Source organism: Pteropus medius, unplaced genomic scaffold, assembly GCF_902729225.1.
Source record: "Pteropus medius unplaced genomic scaffold, Ma_sr-lr_union100, whole genome shotgun sequence".
Classification (NCBI taxonomy): Eukaryota; Metazoa; Chordata; class Mammalia; order Chiroptera; family Pteropodidae; genus Pteropus; species Pteropus medius.
In genome coordinates, this window is record NW_024351729.1 from 9,337,746 (window position 1) to 9,353,944 (window position 16,199).

Sequence of the window (16,199 nt, forward strand, 5' to 3'; positions counted from 1 at the left end):
CCAAATTCTATTAGATATGTGATTCAGTCCTGGCAAGGAAACCTAATTGCCACATGGACAGAATTAGAATAAACTTTCTGGTTCAGAGAGGAGGGGTTGTTGAGAAAAGTAAGAGAGAGAAACCATCAGGGAAGAGGGGTCTTGAAGTCAAACATAACCTCTGAAATTAAAAACTTGCTTTTGAAAGGAAGCTTGGAAACCACTTAGGAGACTCTAGGTGTTATGATTGGCCTGTGGTCTCTATTTTTAATAAAATCCCCCAAGTCTCCACTTGGGCAGGGCTAAGACTATCTAGAGGGGAAGCCAATGCCCATTGGTCAGGTATCTAGTTGCAGAGAGCTTTCTGAAGTCTGACTTGTTTCACCACAGGCCCCAGAACAGGTGACCCAGTTAACATGGAGTTTGAGGCGGGAGAGAGCCCATGAATAAACAACTTAGATGCCTCACTCTAACACAACGCAGGAACTGATGAACGTTCTGAAGCAGTGAGGTGGAGGTATCAAAGGTGTTTGGCATGGATTTGAATCCTGTGCTGTCTGCTCTGCCACTCATCAAGTCTGGGGCCTTGGGCAAGTTGCTTAATATCTCTGAATAACAGTTTTCCCCTCTTCAAAATGGGGCTGATAACAGTACATTCTCCTATGGAATTGAAGTGAAGATTAAATTCCATGGAGAGGTTTAGCAAGTTGCTTGGCACACAGTAAACACTTCATAACAATGACTGCTAATATCTGGACTGGAAAATAATCTCTTTCATGAATAGAGCCAGAATCTGCCCAAAAGTACCAAGGATGCCAAAAAGTAGTCATTGAGCATTATTTCCTCAGCAAAACAGAGGGTCTTGATATCAGTATAGGAATTTGGGCAGGGCTGTTCATTAGCTAACATTTCCTGGAGTTTTGGTTTATAAGGCTGAGAGAGGATATTTCTAGGCTGCTGGGATGGCTGTAATGATTTATAAAAGGTGAAGAGGGTGGAAGTGGCGTAGGAAGGAAGAACTACAATTAAAATGAAATTGAAAGCGACTGGAAGTTCAGGCAGAAATGTCCTCACTGACTGTCCCTTTGGGACTCCTTCTCTGCTTTAAGGCTGCTGGGAATCTTCTCTAACTGTCTCCCACAATAAATACCTCTTTCTTCCCTTTTCTACCTCTCAGCCTTGTCCTTTCACACATACTTCCCTCTCTTCTTCATTTCCATTTTCACCCCCTTTTTCTCCCCTCCTAATCTTTCTCTTTTGTTCTTTCTGCCTCTATCTTGGACGTGGCAAGGCCCTCTCAGGCATAAGTCACCAGCCCTGCACAGAGGACAGTGATTTCTCAACCTCGTGCAATGTGAACTTGAACTCTCCTAAAGGGCTGGTAGAGCTACAGAGTGACAGACTCTGCCCTTGCAACATCCAAGGCTGTCCTGAGATGGGACTATGCAATGACCCTGACCCAAGAACTAGCATCATCTCTCCGAACCACAGTCAGTGAGAATAACTCTGCCTCTCATTCCTTCTCCACCCCCACACCCCCAACCACTATCTTAGTCCTGACCTCCCTGTTTCACTCTAAGACCTAGCAGGACAGGGTGCATGCTACATCCATGCTCCCACTTCCCTCCTTTCAATACTTTCTGCCACCATTCACCAAATCAAGAAAAATAAATATAGTTCAAGCCAGTAGCACTTTGAGCTATTCTCCAATCTCTTAAAACATCTCCTGGAATAAATAAGGCCTTTTGCTTCCATTAATTCCTTCCAAAAAATACAAATATCTTTTAAACCTAAAATGCTATTCTTTGCTATCTAGACTACCCAGATTCCATTTCTCCATTAAAATTGGGCTTCTGTGGATTTGCCATCATATGTATCCATTAGGATTAGTTTCAACTGCAAATGGCACAAACTCAATACTAACAGTGGTTAAAACAATACAAGTCATTTTTACTTTTAAAGACTTATCTGGAGGTAGACATTGTGGGGCTGGTCTAGAAGCTTTATAGCATCATCTAGGACCCAGGTTTCTTCTTTCTTTTTCCTCTGCTGCCATTAAGGTGTTGCCTTATGATCTAAAATGGCTGTTGGTGTTTTAACGATTTCATTCCTATTCCAGGCAGCAGGAAGGAAGAAAGGGAGAATGCATGCTGGGATAGACAACCAACACTTTCTGCCACCATTATTGGCACTTTCCTGTTTTACTATCATTTCTTCTGTTCAGATGTCCCAGCTTATGATAAATCATTCCTTCCTCCTTAGTGTTCTCATAGCAAATTGTACATACTATGTTCAAGTTTTTCATTTAAGTTAACATTTATTATGTCCCTATGATATATCAATAGCACCTAACTCAGTATTTCACATGAAGAAGAATAGCAGATAGTGATTTCTCTCCGAGATCAAGAGAAGCTTATACATACACAAATAATTATGATGCAGGGTAAAACATTCTGTGAAAGATGTATGGACATTGGCCATGGGAGCACAGAGGAGGATGACTACTTGGAACAGAGTGCGAAGGATATTTTAGATGGCAGTATCCCCCAACGGAAGAGAATATTTGATCAGGGCTTTGAATGACATACAAAATTCTACCAAGCTATAAGAAAGGGAGGACTTTGAGGACAGAAGGAATCTCATATGGAAAAGTAGTGAAGGATAAAGGTCTGTGCACTGCTGTAATTGGCCAGTTCTTCCATGTGAACAAGGTTCAAGGTACATGGGTTGAGTGGCAGAGAATGATGAACAGTATATCAAAGAAGCCTTGTAAGCCATGCCAAGGAATCTGAATTTCTTCTTCTATTCCAGGAACTCTTGAATATAAAGTCACCTAAGACTCACTCAGTGTGCTCATTAAAAATGCACATTTTCTGGTTCCCTCTCCCAGAAATCCCGATTCCATAAGATTTCATTTTAACAAGTACCCTGAGTAATTCATGAATTCCCAGCATGACAGTTTGGCAGCCAGAAGCTTGTGTTGACTTCAGGCAGATACAGACGATGATCAGGAATAGGTTTTAGAGAGGCTGCCCTGGTAGTGGTGCAGAGGGTGGCATTGTGGGCGCCAAGAATAGACGCAGGAAACCTGTTAGGCAGCTGTTATAATTGTTCAATTAAAAGGCAATAAAGGTTATTCAGAGGAGTGACAGTAGAAGTGAAGGGTGTTTAGAGAATCATTTTGGAAGTGTAAGTGTCAGGACTTGGTGACACTGATTATGATAGGTTAAAGGAAAGAAAAAGTAGAAAATAGCTCAGATTTTTTAACTTAGATGACCTAGCGGATGGGGCTATTTAACAAGTTAGCGAAAAGAAGGGAAGAAGTAAATTTGGGAAATAAAATAATTTCATTTGAGGGCCATTTAAAATAGCTCAGATTTTTAACTTAGATAACCTAGCAGATGAGGCTATTAAACAAGTTAGCGAAAAGAAGAGAAGACGTAAATTTTGGAAATAAAATAATCTAATTTGAGGGTCATTTAAGTTTGGGATGCCTGGGGGTACTCCATAGCTTTCCTTGTATTTCAGTATGTACACACACACACACAATATCAATAATACACAACACAATACTACTACACTACATCACATTCCTTTGCAGACTTAAAGCACAGATCCTATGGTGGGATTGGCACATGCCTCACTTTGCCTGGCATATGGCCACTTAGATTTGAGGGTGAAGCAGTCATAGAATATGCATACGTCCTCTCCTCATCTACTTCCTAGAAGGGAAAATTAGTATAACATGGTGAAAGAGGAACTCTGCTTGTGAAATTGTGAAGCAAATCATGCTTTTGTTTGTGAATCTAAAAGAAACCTAAATTTTTAATCAAAAAAAGAGAAAACTTGATCACTTTGAAAAACATAACCAACCATGACATTTCATAATCATGCCGTCTCTTGTGTGCTCTGTTCTACTGCTATGCTGCTAGGCTACCCACATAAACTTGCTTCTTAAGGATGTCCTTGTTTACATGTCTTTGTATCACTTGGCATATGTGTTTTATCTTCTCCTTTGTTTCTTTGACTTGGGGACCATGGTTGGTTGTGATTGCTTTCTTAAAACTATAATTCTTTGAACATAATTAATAAATGAGTCTTAAAATATGTGTATATATATAATATATATATTTTGTATATATAATATATATATATTTTATATATGTATGTCAATTTCTCAGAGGTTACTCTATTCCCGCAGCTGTCCATCTCTTCTCTCTCTCTCTCTCTTTCTCCCACCCCGCCCCCCCCCCACCATTCTGTTCACTAACATCTTTTCCTTCACCTGTTTCAGACATTCTACAAAATTCTGGACAGGAGTCACTAGTGTTTCTATTAGTAAAAACAACCACTGCCTTAGAGAACAGAGAACAGTGATAATTCAGGACCAAGGACAGTGGCAAAGTGGTGGGAATCAAGATTTAGGCTCTACACTTGAAAGATGATTTGTATATCATAGATGTTCCTTAAACATTAAATCAAGTTGCAAATATGAGTAGAATAGTTAATTAATGTGCATTTCCATCAAATTAACATAAGCCCACTAATGCAAAAATGACACTAGCTTTCTCAACTTTGTGCACATAACTCTTATTTTCCTTTTGGTACAGATGGTAGAAAAAAATGTCGATCCTGAAACAATGCTGTTACCATATCTGAGGAAGAAGCATATCCTTTTCTTTGTTCTCTCTCTGTGTGTGTGTGTGTGTGTGTGTGTGTGTGTGTGTGTTATCCTAGTCAGGTGATAGAGCCACATTGAATCATATTCTCTGCTATTATGGTTTTATGTCCTTTAAGAAAGCCCTACATCTTTGTTATGTAGGCAGTGCACAATTGTGGTTGCCAGAAGAACCAAGTTTTTTCCAATCTCTGTTTTGGCACTTAATATATTGTATAAATGAAGAAACTAGCAATGGGAATGAAAACAATGGATGTTAAAAGGGCTTAATTAAGCATCCTTTAGAATTAAAAGTCAGAATATTGACATTCTATCTTTGAGAACTAATCATCATGCCCATTAGAAAAAAGAGAGCACAGAAACCTCCTGACATGAAAGTAAACAGACAATGGAGAAATTAAACTTCAGAATGTTACCTTAGAAAAACTTTCTAAATAAAAGTCATCCAAAGAATGTTAGCCTACTATGCATGAATGCCAATGGGCTTCCAGAGTTCTTTAGACCCCACTAAGTTATATGCAAAAGTAAACAACAATGGGAGTTTGTACATTTTTTCCCTGGAGAGAGTGAAATTCTCAAAAAAAGCACAAAACTGAAAAAGCATCAATAACGACCTTCTGGAAGTCATTCAAGATCTTTGGACATTAAAAAAAAAAAGAACACTGATTTCCTGGTTATTTATGGCACCAGTGTGTAATATTTTAGATTTAGTTCACTTGCGAGTGACAGAAAATCCCAAATAGCAGTAAACGAGACACAAGATAAAATGTTTATTCTTTTCTTACTGGGTTAGTTCAGGTTCTCTGGGAAACAGAGACCAAAAAATGGTATTAAATGTACACGGGTTTCATTAGGAAAAATGCCTAAGAAAAAGGAAATAGAGAGAGCCAGTGAGAACTGGGGTGATAGATTTCAAAGGGCAGCAGCTGGGTCTCTTGGTTAATTACCCTCCCTGTTGAAGAAGGTCTATGAGGCACATTCTCATGGCTGTCATACTTACATTTAAAAAATCCCAAAGGTAGATATATTAGGGCTAGTAAAGTAGTGTCATGACATAACCAGGGAACCGAGCTCCTTATGTCTTGCTGCCCCACCCTCCTCAGCATGCAGCTTTCTCCTCATGGCCAGAGATGACTAATGAGGTCCAGCCATCATGTCTGAATTCCAGCAAATAGGAAGAAATAAGAGATGAAAAAGCAGGCATCCTCCTCCTTTTGAGGACGTTTCCCACCTGGGAATCATGCACAACACTCACGCTTACATCCCATGGGCCAGCATTGTTAATGACCCCATCTAGCTGCAGAGGAGGCTTGGAAATGTATTTTTAATTCTGAGCGACCATGTGTGTAGCTAAAAACTGGGGTTTATATTACCAAGGAAGAATGAGAGACTAGATATTGGTAAACAACTAGCAGTTTCTGCCACCAAGAAGCAGAGAAATATGGTAAATGTGGATAATATGGCACAAATATTCTAAGAATTACTTACAGTTTGACATTTTACTTCATAGATTATCAAAGACAGACAAAAGATTGAGAACAAATGTACAAGTTACTCACACTTTCAATTACTCAAGCCCTTACAGGTATAGACTCTTCCTTTTCTAGTTTGACTCCATTTTTGGCAACCTGAAATCGAGTTGAGTTGAAAAAGAGGAGAGCAATCAAGAATGTACAAGATTCTAAATAATAGCAGCTAAGACATACATCGTTTGATAAGTATGTATTGAACTTAACTCTATATTTAAAAGTCTTTGATAGTGCTATCTCCTAGAATCACTGCTATTTTGGAAAGAGAATTACAGAAAACACATTATCCTTAACTGTACTTTTCCAGTCCAATTCATGGGAACTAAGTATGGCTGTGGAGGGTGAGACTGTGGTGCCTGCACAGTGATAATATCACGATACAACCCCATTACCAAGAGGATAAGGTACCTTGCAGCAAAATCCAGATATAGTTGAATTTTTGTAGTTTTGAACTTTGTTTTATTCCTTTATTTGGTAAATATGCATTGAGCACCTACTATGTGACTGTGCTGGTGGAACAGTGATGGACAAGACAGACATGGTTCCAGGAATATGAATGGATTTTTTAAAGGTACCATCAATGAGGATAACATAGAGTCATAGAATCCCCTGTTGAAAGATGAAAGCCTGTCTGACTCTTTGTGCCATCTGGAGAAAAAAGTAAGGGCTAAAATGGCAGTGAAGAAAAATGCCATTATGGCTCTCATATTACTATTACAGCCTACTCACTGATCTCCACTCTCACCTGTGCCCCCACATAGCGCACTCTCCATACACCAGTCAGAGAGATCTGTTTCCATATAAATCAGATCATACACTCTCCTACTTAAAAATCACCAATGGCTTCCCATTACATTTAACATCTTCTCTTTCACGTTTGATATTTATCCTTATTCAGGTTTTCCAAGTATCTTGGATCTATGGATTGATGCTTCTATCAGCTTTGGAAACTTCTCCAGCCATTATCTCTTCAAATTCTCTCTCTCTCTCTCTTTCTTTCTCCCTCTCTCTCCCACCCCCCACCCCTGTCTCCCTCATCCACTCTTTTCTAGGACTCCAATTATGCACGTGTTAGACTATTTTATATCCTACCACAGATGTCAGATGAAGGCAAAGGATATGAGCACTAGTGAGGTTTCAGAGATCTGCCTGTTCCACAGCCAAGCCACCAGCTTCCTGAACTCTGGGATATCCCTCCCTGCTTTGCAGCCCAGCTGCCCATATATGTTTTGCTCACCAGGGAGTTCTCTTTGCTTTCCTGTCTCACTTCCTATGCTTTGGGAGATCTCTTGATTCCATGCCTAACCTCTGGAGGGTGGCTCCTGGCCTATGATCTGTGAAGCCTGAGTGTCTATGGTTTTCCCTCAGTTCTGCTTTTCCCCAGTCTTTCTTGTCTAAGAGCCAACGTGCTGGAGAGTTTCTTTTAGCACTCCCTCCCTGCTTCCATATTTAGGGTATTACTCTCACTCAGCACTCAGTGAAGTCTGGCGGGAAGCGTTTGGGGATAATGAGTTCAACTTTTAATTTATTACATCATCCTACATGTAGCTATTAAAAGTTTGTCAAAAGTTGGTCTGGTTTCTCCTTACTCCTGGCTAAGGCAGATTCCTTCTCCTCTGCTCATTTCAGTTAGAGATGAGAACAGTTGTATCTATTTTCTCTTTTGAAGGACTTGTACTTAACAGAGTTTCATTCATTTTTCTTTCCATACTCAGCATTTCATAATTTTTAAAAAAACTATGATTATGAAGCTTGTATGGCTTCTTTGGGTTTTTAGAATGAGAGAGGGTAAGTCTCTTAACAACTTTCTACATCTGAACTGAATGATCTGTTGCCTTTGAATTAATATTCAAACTTCTGACTTTTACGATTATCTACCTTGTTCCTGCCTGTCTTTCAACCTCAGAGCCTATCACTCTCCCTGTATTCATAGTGCTTCAGCCCCACTGGCCTTCTTTCTGTCTGTCTTTCTACTTCTAAACATCCCAACCTCCTCAGGGCCTGTGTATGTGTTGTCCCTCTACCTGGAATGTTTTCCCTCACAACCTTTCATGTCTGGCTCCTTCAAATCATTCAGGTTTCAGCAAAAATGTTACAGTCTCATCCCTCCCTGATCACCCCTTAATAGTAATCCCCGACCTCACCTCTGCAATTTCCTATTTCCTTAGCCTATATCAATTTATTCATAGCACTTCTTACCATCTCAATTTATGTATGTCTACTATCTATGTACATAGATAATATCTAGTTTCCTTCCATTGGAATATATACTCCTAGCAACTGGAACTCTGCCTGGCACGTCGTAGGTACTCAATAAATATTTATAATTATTCGTAAGTGAATAATATCCTTCTGATCTTTTTTTTTATGTGTGGACATACAAAAGCATACTGTATAACTGTTTAGAAACCTGTATATTTTGCTTAACTTCTCACGAATATCTTCTCAAAATAATAAATATTATTTTAATGATAGTATCTGTTCCATCGTTTGAGTGCATTAAAACCAATCCCCAAATAGTGATCACTTAGATTATTTTTAATTGTCCATTATTATAAGCAATATGTCAGTGATATGTACATAACATATATGTGTGTATATATATACACACATACACACACACACACACACACACACACACACACACATATATATATATATATATATATATATATATATATATATATATCTGTGACTGTTTATGATAAATCCATAGAGGTGGAATTGCAGGGTAGAAGAATGTTGGCATCTTAAACATTTTTATGCCTTCCAGCAAAACGTCGCCCAGAAGAGCTCTATCAATTTACATTCTTATCCAACAGTACATGAGTTTCATTTTCCCAAAGCTTTGCTAATAATGCATATTATAATTTTTAAAAATCTGTCATTTTCTTTGATAAAAATGGTGTTTCTCATTGCTTAATTTGAATTGCTCTTGGTTATTTTAAAGTCGAACATTTGTTTCATCTATTTCTTGGCCATTTGTAGTTCTGTTTGGTGAATGAAAACATTTAAGGAGCCATTTCGAGTCGAACATTTTCAAACAGCAGGTTTGTGGGATTGAGGAGTTCTATATTCCACATCCTGTTTCTTCTTCTGAAGCACAATTTCAAATTCACTTTATTCTCTGACCAACCTTTCGCTCAGGAGCTGCCTGGAAGATGGAATGTATTCTAGTTGATTAATCACATGTGACTAGAGAGGAGAATGTCAGCCCCTCATTCAAGAGAAAACACAAAGTTAGTGGAAACTGTTCTGAGGTTAGAATTTAGAGGTCTAATGTGAATCCTGTCTCTGACACTCCAGCTGTGTCCTTGAGCAAATCACTCTGACCCTTAGATTCTACTTTTGTATAATGGGCATGAACTAAGGATAAAATGTATACAAAGCCTGAGACATTATTTAAAATCAACCATATTGAAGGTGCTCAGTGAATACTCGGTACCCTTTCCCACTGGAAACAATATAATCTGTGCTTCTCTTTTGCATTCTGAAGACATTATCCAGCCCATGCCTGTCTGACCCCCATCTGTTCTCTGTACGGTGCTGCTGTCATGACAATAAAAGGCATAGAAAGCACCAAGACCAGGATTGATCCTGTGCAGGTGAGGGCGGACCTCTTCTTCATAGGATTTCTGTGCTTTGAAAACCATTAATGACATGATGAGCCCCTGATAATAAGAGTAGAGCAGTCTGGGCCCTGCTGCTTGTCAGCCAAAAGATGAAACCAAACTAGGGACCAAGAGTGAAACCTGGGCTGTGGGTATTTTGTGACTGACTTCTTAGAGAGATGCTTTCTGAAGACTAGAGGACTTTTTCTTTTTAAAGAAAATCTTGAGATCACTGGGTTTGTTTTCTATGTTCCAATTAGATGAGACCTATCCATCTTACATCTTCCAAACTTATAAAGAAATGAGAGCCATGTGCATTAAGGGATGTAATTTTTTTTTTAATAAAGTGGAAAAAAAAAACACCCCATGATTTTAAAGCTGAATGCAAACTTCAGCTACCAAAAAGATTTGTTAAATTTAGGACTTATTCAGACAACAGGTAATAAAAGTTGTCAATGACTTTTGAGGCTTCTCTCCTAAGGCAGCACCTTGTTAGAAATTTGCCTCAACTGAAAAAGACACCCTGACCCCTGAGTCTTTCAATTAAATATACATTGCCCATAAAAACGCTGTTGCTACTTGTTTTTATCTAAGTTGATGAAGGTCACTTGTGAGGGGAGGATAGAAAAGGGAAAAGACGGGGTGACATAGAAAATGACCAAACTCGGGTTCTCTGGACTTGAAGGAATCTTGGGTTCTGTTTATTTTCTCTGCAACCGCATTGTCTAGAGGGAGCCAGTTCTGCCTGATACCCTTGAAGACTTCGCTATTCACAGGACTGAAAACACCTTTTCATTTAGTAACTGCTGCTAAGCTCCTGGTTGCAATGTAGCTTCCAAAATGGGGTTGCACCTTTGAAGTTAAGACTTCAAACAGAACATGCTAAGGCGGGGTTGGGGGTGTGAGGGGGGTGGGGGGTGGCGGGGAGAGAAGTTTTGGAAGAGAAGTAAAGGCACATTTCCTTCTCGATTGTTTTCTAGAGTAACGATGGGAACTTTGTAAATAATCTTCTATGTGCTAAAGTATTACAGCAACAGTGGGCAGATAAAGGCACTCAGGAAATACTTGGGGGTTTTTTTTGTTGTTTTTCTTTTTTCCCCTCAACTTGAGTATAATTCAGTTCATTTCTCTGAAGGACTTCCAGGGAGCAACCTTTATCTCCGCGATTCCCATTCAGGACTACAAATTGAAACTACCTGGAATGGAAGTCTTTAAAAAATACATGTCTGTGCCCCACCCCCAGAGATTCTCGGTCAATTGATCTAGGGTGCTGCTTGAGCCTTGGAAATGTTAAAGCTCCCCTGGTGATTCTGAAGCCTGAGAACCTTCAATGAAGCTCAAAATCTGGTGAGGACAAGTAATCACGTCCTCCCGGCCCAAGAAAGGGAGCCGCCTACGATGAGCAGGGTTTTCTGAGGCTTCTCATCCAGCTTTAGTGTGCACACAGACTGCCTGGGAATCTTGTTGGAATGCAGGTTCTGACTCAGTAGATCTGGAGAGGGACCCAAGATTCTGCATTTCTAACCTTTCTGAGCTTCCAGGAGAGGATTGCCAAGTGTGATGGCACCCAGTGTGGGTTCTGCACCCCTGGGATGGTGATGTCCAGGTACACACTTCTGAGGAACCATCCAGAGCCCATTCTGGATCAGTTAACTGATGCCCTTGGTGATAGGTCATATGTGTGTGCTTTTATTTTTTAATGATGATGATGATGATGATGAGCACTAATATTGGACACCTATCATGCGCCACACATTGTATTAAATGCTATAAAAAAAATTTTCATTTACTCTTAACAGGAACTTTCAATATCAATCAAATATCCAAAGTTGCTGATGAAAAAAAATCTGACTTTGTAGTTTAGGTGGACTGAAATGTCAAACAGGGCTTTCTTCTAGGATGGGGTCCTAATTTCCATCATGCATGTGGCAGTCCTTGCCTCTCTCTGGGTTCCTTGATTAACAGAGCTGGGTTTTTCTCCGTTAGGTAACCTGTGCCATTGTGCTGGATACAGGCCTATAATTGATGCATGCAAGACTTTCTGTAAAGTAAGTAGAAAGGAACATATTATTTTTCCAATGAAACAAACTAGTAGGGGTTGTCAGGTGCGATTAGGGGAATAGCCATTGTTACTGATACAGGGCTACTTTTTATCTCAAGGTCTATAATTGTTGTTTGTTATTTGATCTTATCCTCATTCACTGAGCTTGCCCTGGCAGTCACATTATGAGCACCTAAGCACTTTGATATTAGCTATGGGTAATTTTTCCCCAGTGTCTTTCCTGTCCTGTTTGTCTGAGTCAGGTGCCCTGCCCTGATGCTCCTGCAGCCCTCTGTGCATGTCCCCATCACAGCGTTGGTCACACTATGCTATAATTGCCCATTTGCTCTTCTGTCTGTTCCCCAGACTGCAGTCTGCTTGACAGTAGAAGCTGTGCATCTCCAGGACTGGTCGCCATTTACTGATTGACTGACCACTCAGTCGATGTTTGTTGAATGAATAGATGAACAAATAACCTTGAAATGAGGGACATAAGGTTGCTCTTTGGAAGTTAAACTATAATAATATTTGTTAACATTTGTTGCTAATGAAATATTAAATATTAATATTAACAATAAACGATTGTTAATATTTATTGCTATGTGCCAGGCTTTGTTATAAAATCTTTATGTTATGGTGACAACAGTTAATAATACTGTGTCGTGTACTTGAAATTTGTTAAGAAAATAGATCTATAGTGTTCTTACCACACATACACAATGGGAACTATGAATGTGTTAATCCGATTTTGGTAATCATTTAATAAAACATTTGTATATAAAATCAACACATTGTACACTGTAAATATATACAATTTTATTTATCAATTATACCCCAATAAAGCTGAAAATTATTAGTAGAATCAACAATAAATTCTGGTTATTTGTTTTTTCTTTTTACCCACTAGACTTCTGGCTGCTGTCAAAGTAAAGAAAATGGAGTTTGCTGTTTGAATCAAGGAATAAATGAATTACCAGAATTTGAGGAAGGAAATAAGGTCAGTCAAATGTAAATTTTTTATAAAGGTTTCTCAAGGCAGGAGCAGAAACCAACTTACTTTTAGGAAAAATAAATGGCTGCCCAGTTCAATTAATTTGGGGTGTGTCAACATGTCCCCTCTCCCATTCTCACTCCGTCTTTGTCTCCTCCCAAAATCTATCCTAATAACTTCATTTCTCATTCCAGATATTAACCTTGTTCAAATACAGCTCCCTATAGGAGAAAAAACACCTTCATATCTTAGTGTCTCTTAGCTGTTTTTGAAAGCCTCTTTCATGTCTGTTTTCAAGGGCCAGAAGCAAAGTGCAGATGTCAGGGAGATGGAAGAACAGGTAGCGATAGAATAGGTGGCAATTCACAGAGATGTTCTCATTCTCAGCCATGTCTGGTGCTGCTGCCTGCCTCCCCTGCTTTCCCCAGTCTCCAAAGAGAATGTTCAGGGAGTGCAGAGTGTAGGAGGCTCACTGACGTCTGCTCTGATTGCTAGGAGCCAGGTCTGTGTTAGAGCCCACAGACAGTGGCTAGCCAGCTTTTTTGTCTCTTTGCTGTATGTCTCTCTTCTTCTAACCTCATTCCACAAATAAGCTAAAGTACTGTAGTTAGAATTGCTCGATGACGATAACTTCTGATACTTTTCTCTTTTAAGACAAGTCCAAAACTCTTCTCATAAGAGGCCTTTCTGCCCCTGGGTCCAACTCAGGAATTGATATTTCCTCCTGAGCTAATGGTAAGTAAGGCAAAGTTGAGCTCATCCTAGAGGAATTTATGGGGAAATGTCAGGAAGGGTACTCGCTTATGGAGCCTCTTAAAAGCTGATTGGCAAGTAAGTAATGTCCATCTGTCATCTTTAGCCCAAGGTCTGTAGGACCAAGGTAGAGATGGGGGAATGAGGATGGAGTCACCATGAGGAGATGGTTGAATGTAAGAAGCAGCAGTTAGCATCCATAAAAAATGTCATGAAATGACATCATAACATTTGTAGATTTAGACATGTTTTCTACTTCCAGTTTTGCTAAGTTTTATTCTTCCACAGAATGTTTTGACAAAATTAAGCATGTTAAAATATCTTTAGATGTTGAAATGAATTCCTTTGAGATATAAAAGCACCAAAAGGAGACATATTGAAACAGTCTCCAGAAGGAGGAAAATACCATCATATTTTTATTCTGAACTCTGATTCCTAGTGAAGCTCTACTTTTAGGTTATTTTTATTTTATTTTTTTAAAAAAAATCTCTATTTCCTTTATCTGTTTGTATAAAGATAGAGAAGAAACAGGTAGAATTGTTGTCATGACATGATCTCAAAGCCTTATTGCTTTTTCAATAGATATTGGCCGAGAAACAACCACAAAGGACTGGGATTTTTGGTGGTGATAGAATGATGTATATTTCCCCCATGACACTGAAGGAACTTCTAGAAGCTAAAGTCAAGTATCCCCAGGCCCCTGTTGTCATGGGGAACACCTCTGTGGGTATGTGGAATCCCAGGGGACTCCTTATGAAGAAACACCCTTTGGGGAAAAGAACCTCATATATGCATTTCTCAGGAAAAACAGTCTGAAATAATATTTTTAATCATCGAGACTTGAGTTCTTCACCATTGCTCAAGAGACGTTCACAATTTCCATTCGTAAGTATATTTCTGTTACCCCCAGTCTGAGCAATGCACAGAGTTCCACCCAGGAGTCCCACTCCATAACAAGTCAAGAGCCAGCAGTCCCAGTGACAGCTGTCCTGTCTTTTTCCATGTGGAGACTGATCTGGAGCTTGAATTTGAAATGGCTTCTTTGTTTCCTCTCTGGTGGTGTCTCAAAAGGTATAATATATTTTCTTAAGCTGCAGTTACAGGGTCTTCCTATTATATCCATTGTAAACTCAGTTTGACTGCCTACTTCTTTGGGGAGTCTCCTAGAGTCCTCCTCAAGAGAAGGCTCAAGTTGTCTTGGATTCATCAGCCAAGTTTTAAGGCTGACAAGTCCAAAAAGTCTTCCAAGCACAGTGAAAATCCATCTGGCCATTTTCTGCATGCGTGTGATTTGGCAATGAACAGACCAATAGAAAGATATGTAGTGTAGTTTTTACATATCTAAAGACATCAGTTTTAATCACAATTTCAAAAATTTAAAGGCAGTTAACCCCTTTATCCTAGTCTTCTTATGATTTTTTCTAATCCTTTAGGGCCTGAAGTGAAATTTAAAGACGTCTTTCACCCAGTCATAATTTCTCCTGATAGAATTGAAGAACTGATTTGTTGTAAACTATGCATATAATGGTGAGTTCCTAAGATCCCCATTTTCTTAGTTAAAACACATTAATCAATTTATTTCCTTTGTCCAGCAGATAAGTAGAAAAAGAATTATTTCTAATTACGATATACAGAGAGTCTCTTCTTATAAGAATGATAACATTCTGGAAGAGGCTCAGGGAAGAATTCTCTGTAATTATATGAGATACTAATAGTCTGAATAGTCAGATTTTCACTGAAGAACTTTCTATGTCTTCCATATCAGAGAAATGTGACAGTTATTCAATGAAAGGTATTGTACTAGGCACTGGATAAAAGATAAAAATAAATAGAACACAGTCTTTGCGCTCTGGAAGCACAATAGTAGGTAAAGCAAATTTATATACTAAGCAGCTTACAGACTGGATTTTTCACTCTGATAAAGGAAATTGACTTAATGGCAATAACGAGAAGCAATATAAATGTGGATTCAGAGTCTCATTCTGGAGTCTAATTCTCGAATATGTCATATATTAGCTGTAAAAACTTAGTCAAGTTACTTAACTGAATTACAGTTTCTTCATCTGTGAAATAGGGCTAATAATATCTCAAAGCTTATTTGGGTTCACGGCAATTCTATGGAACATTCAATATAGTGCTTGACATAATGAGTGTTCAAAGCATTTAGCCCCCATCACCTCCATCACCGTCATCACCACCTTCATCACCACCATCACTGCTATAACCACCAATAAGCAGGGCAGCATGTATCCAGCATAAAGATCCTATATCGGTAATCTCAAATCTAATGGACATTTCCGGGTCAGCAGGGATCACATTGCATTATTTACAAATGGTTTTATTTCAAGGCTGACCTTAGGTGCCGGCCTCAGCCTGGCTCAGGTGAAGGACATCCTGGTAGATGCAAGCCTGAAGCTCCAGAGGAGAGGACACAAATGTACCAGGCTCTCTGGAAGTATTTGGGAACTCTTACTGGATCCCAGATCAGGAATATGGCCCTATGTATTTGATGACAGTTAACTCTGGTGTTTGTTCCTTCAATGCCTGTCTCTGACAAATCAGAACAATTTTATTCTTTTGAACCAGGCAAAAATACTAATTTTCCAACGCCTTGCTT

The 16,199-nt window shown here is 39.1% G+C and overlaps 1 protein-coding gene across 1 annotated transcript in view; it reads left to right on the forward strand.

The window, feature by feature from the left end:
* AOX1 (aldehyde oxidase 1) overlaps positions 1 to 16,199 on the forward strand; it is a 71,907-nt gene that overhangs the window by 11,633 nt on the left and 44,075 nt on the right. Inside the window, 12 exon segments of the mRNA XM_039844912.1 lie at positions 4,590 to 4,647; positions 6,494 to 6,590; positions 9,683 to 9,791; positions 11,339 to 11,462; positions 11,784 to 11,845; positions 12,746 to 12,835; positions 13,484 to 13,564; positions 14,165 to 14,309; positions 15,016 to 15,083; positions 15,085 to 15,113; positions 15,931 to 15,995; positions 15,998 to 16,084. Of these exon segments, the coding sequence (XP_039700846.1) occupies positions 4,590 to 4,647; positions 6,494 to 6,590; positions 9,683 to 9,791; positions 11,339 to 11,462; positions 11,784 to 11,845; positions 12,746 to 12,835; positions 13,484 to 13,564; positions 14,165 to 14,309; positions 15,016 to 15,083; positions 15,085 to 15,113; positions 15,931 to 15,995; positions 15,998 to 16,084 (1,015 nt within the window).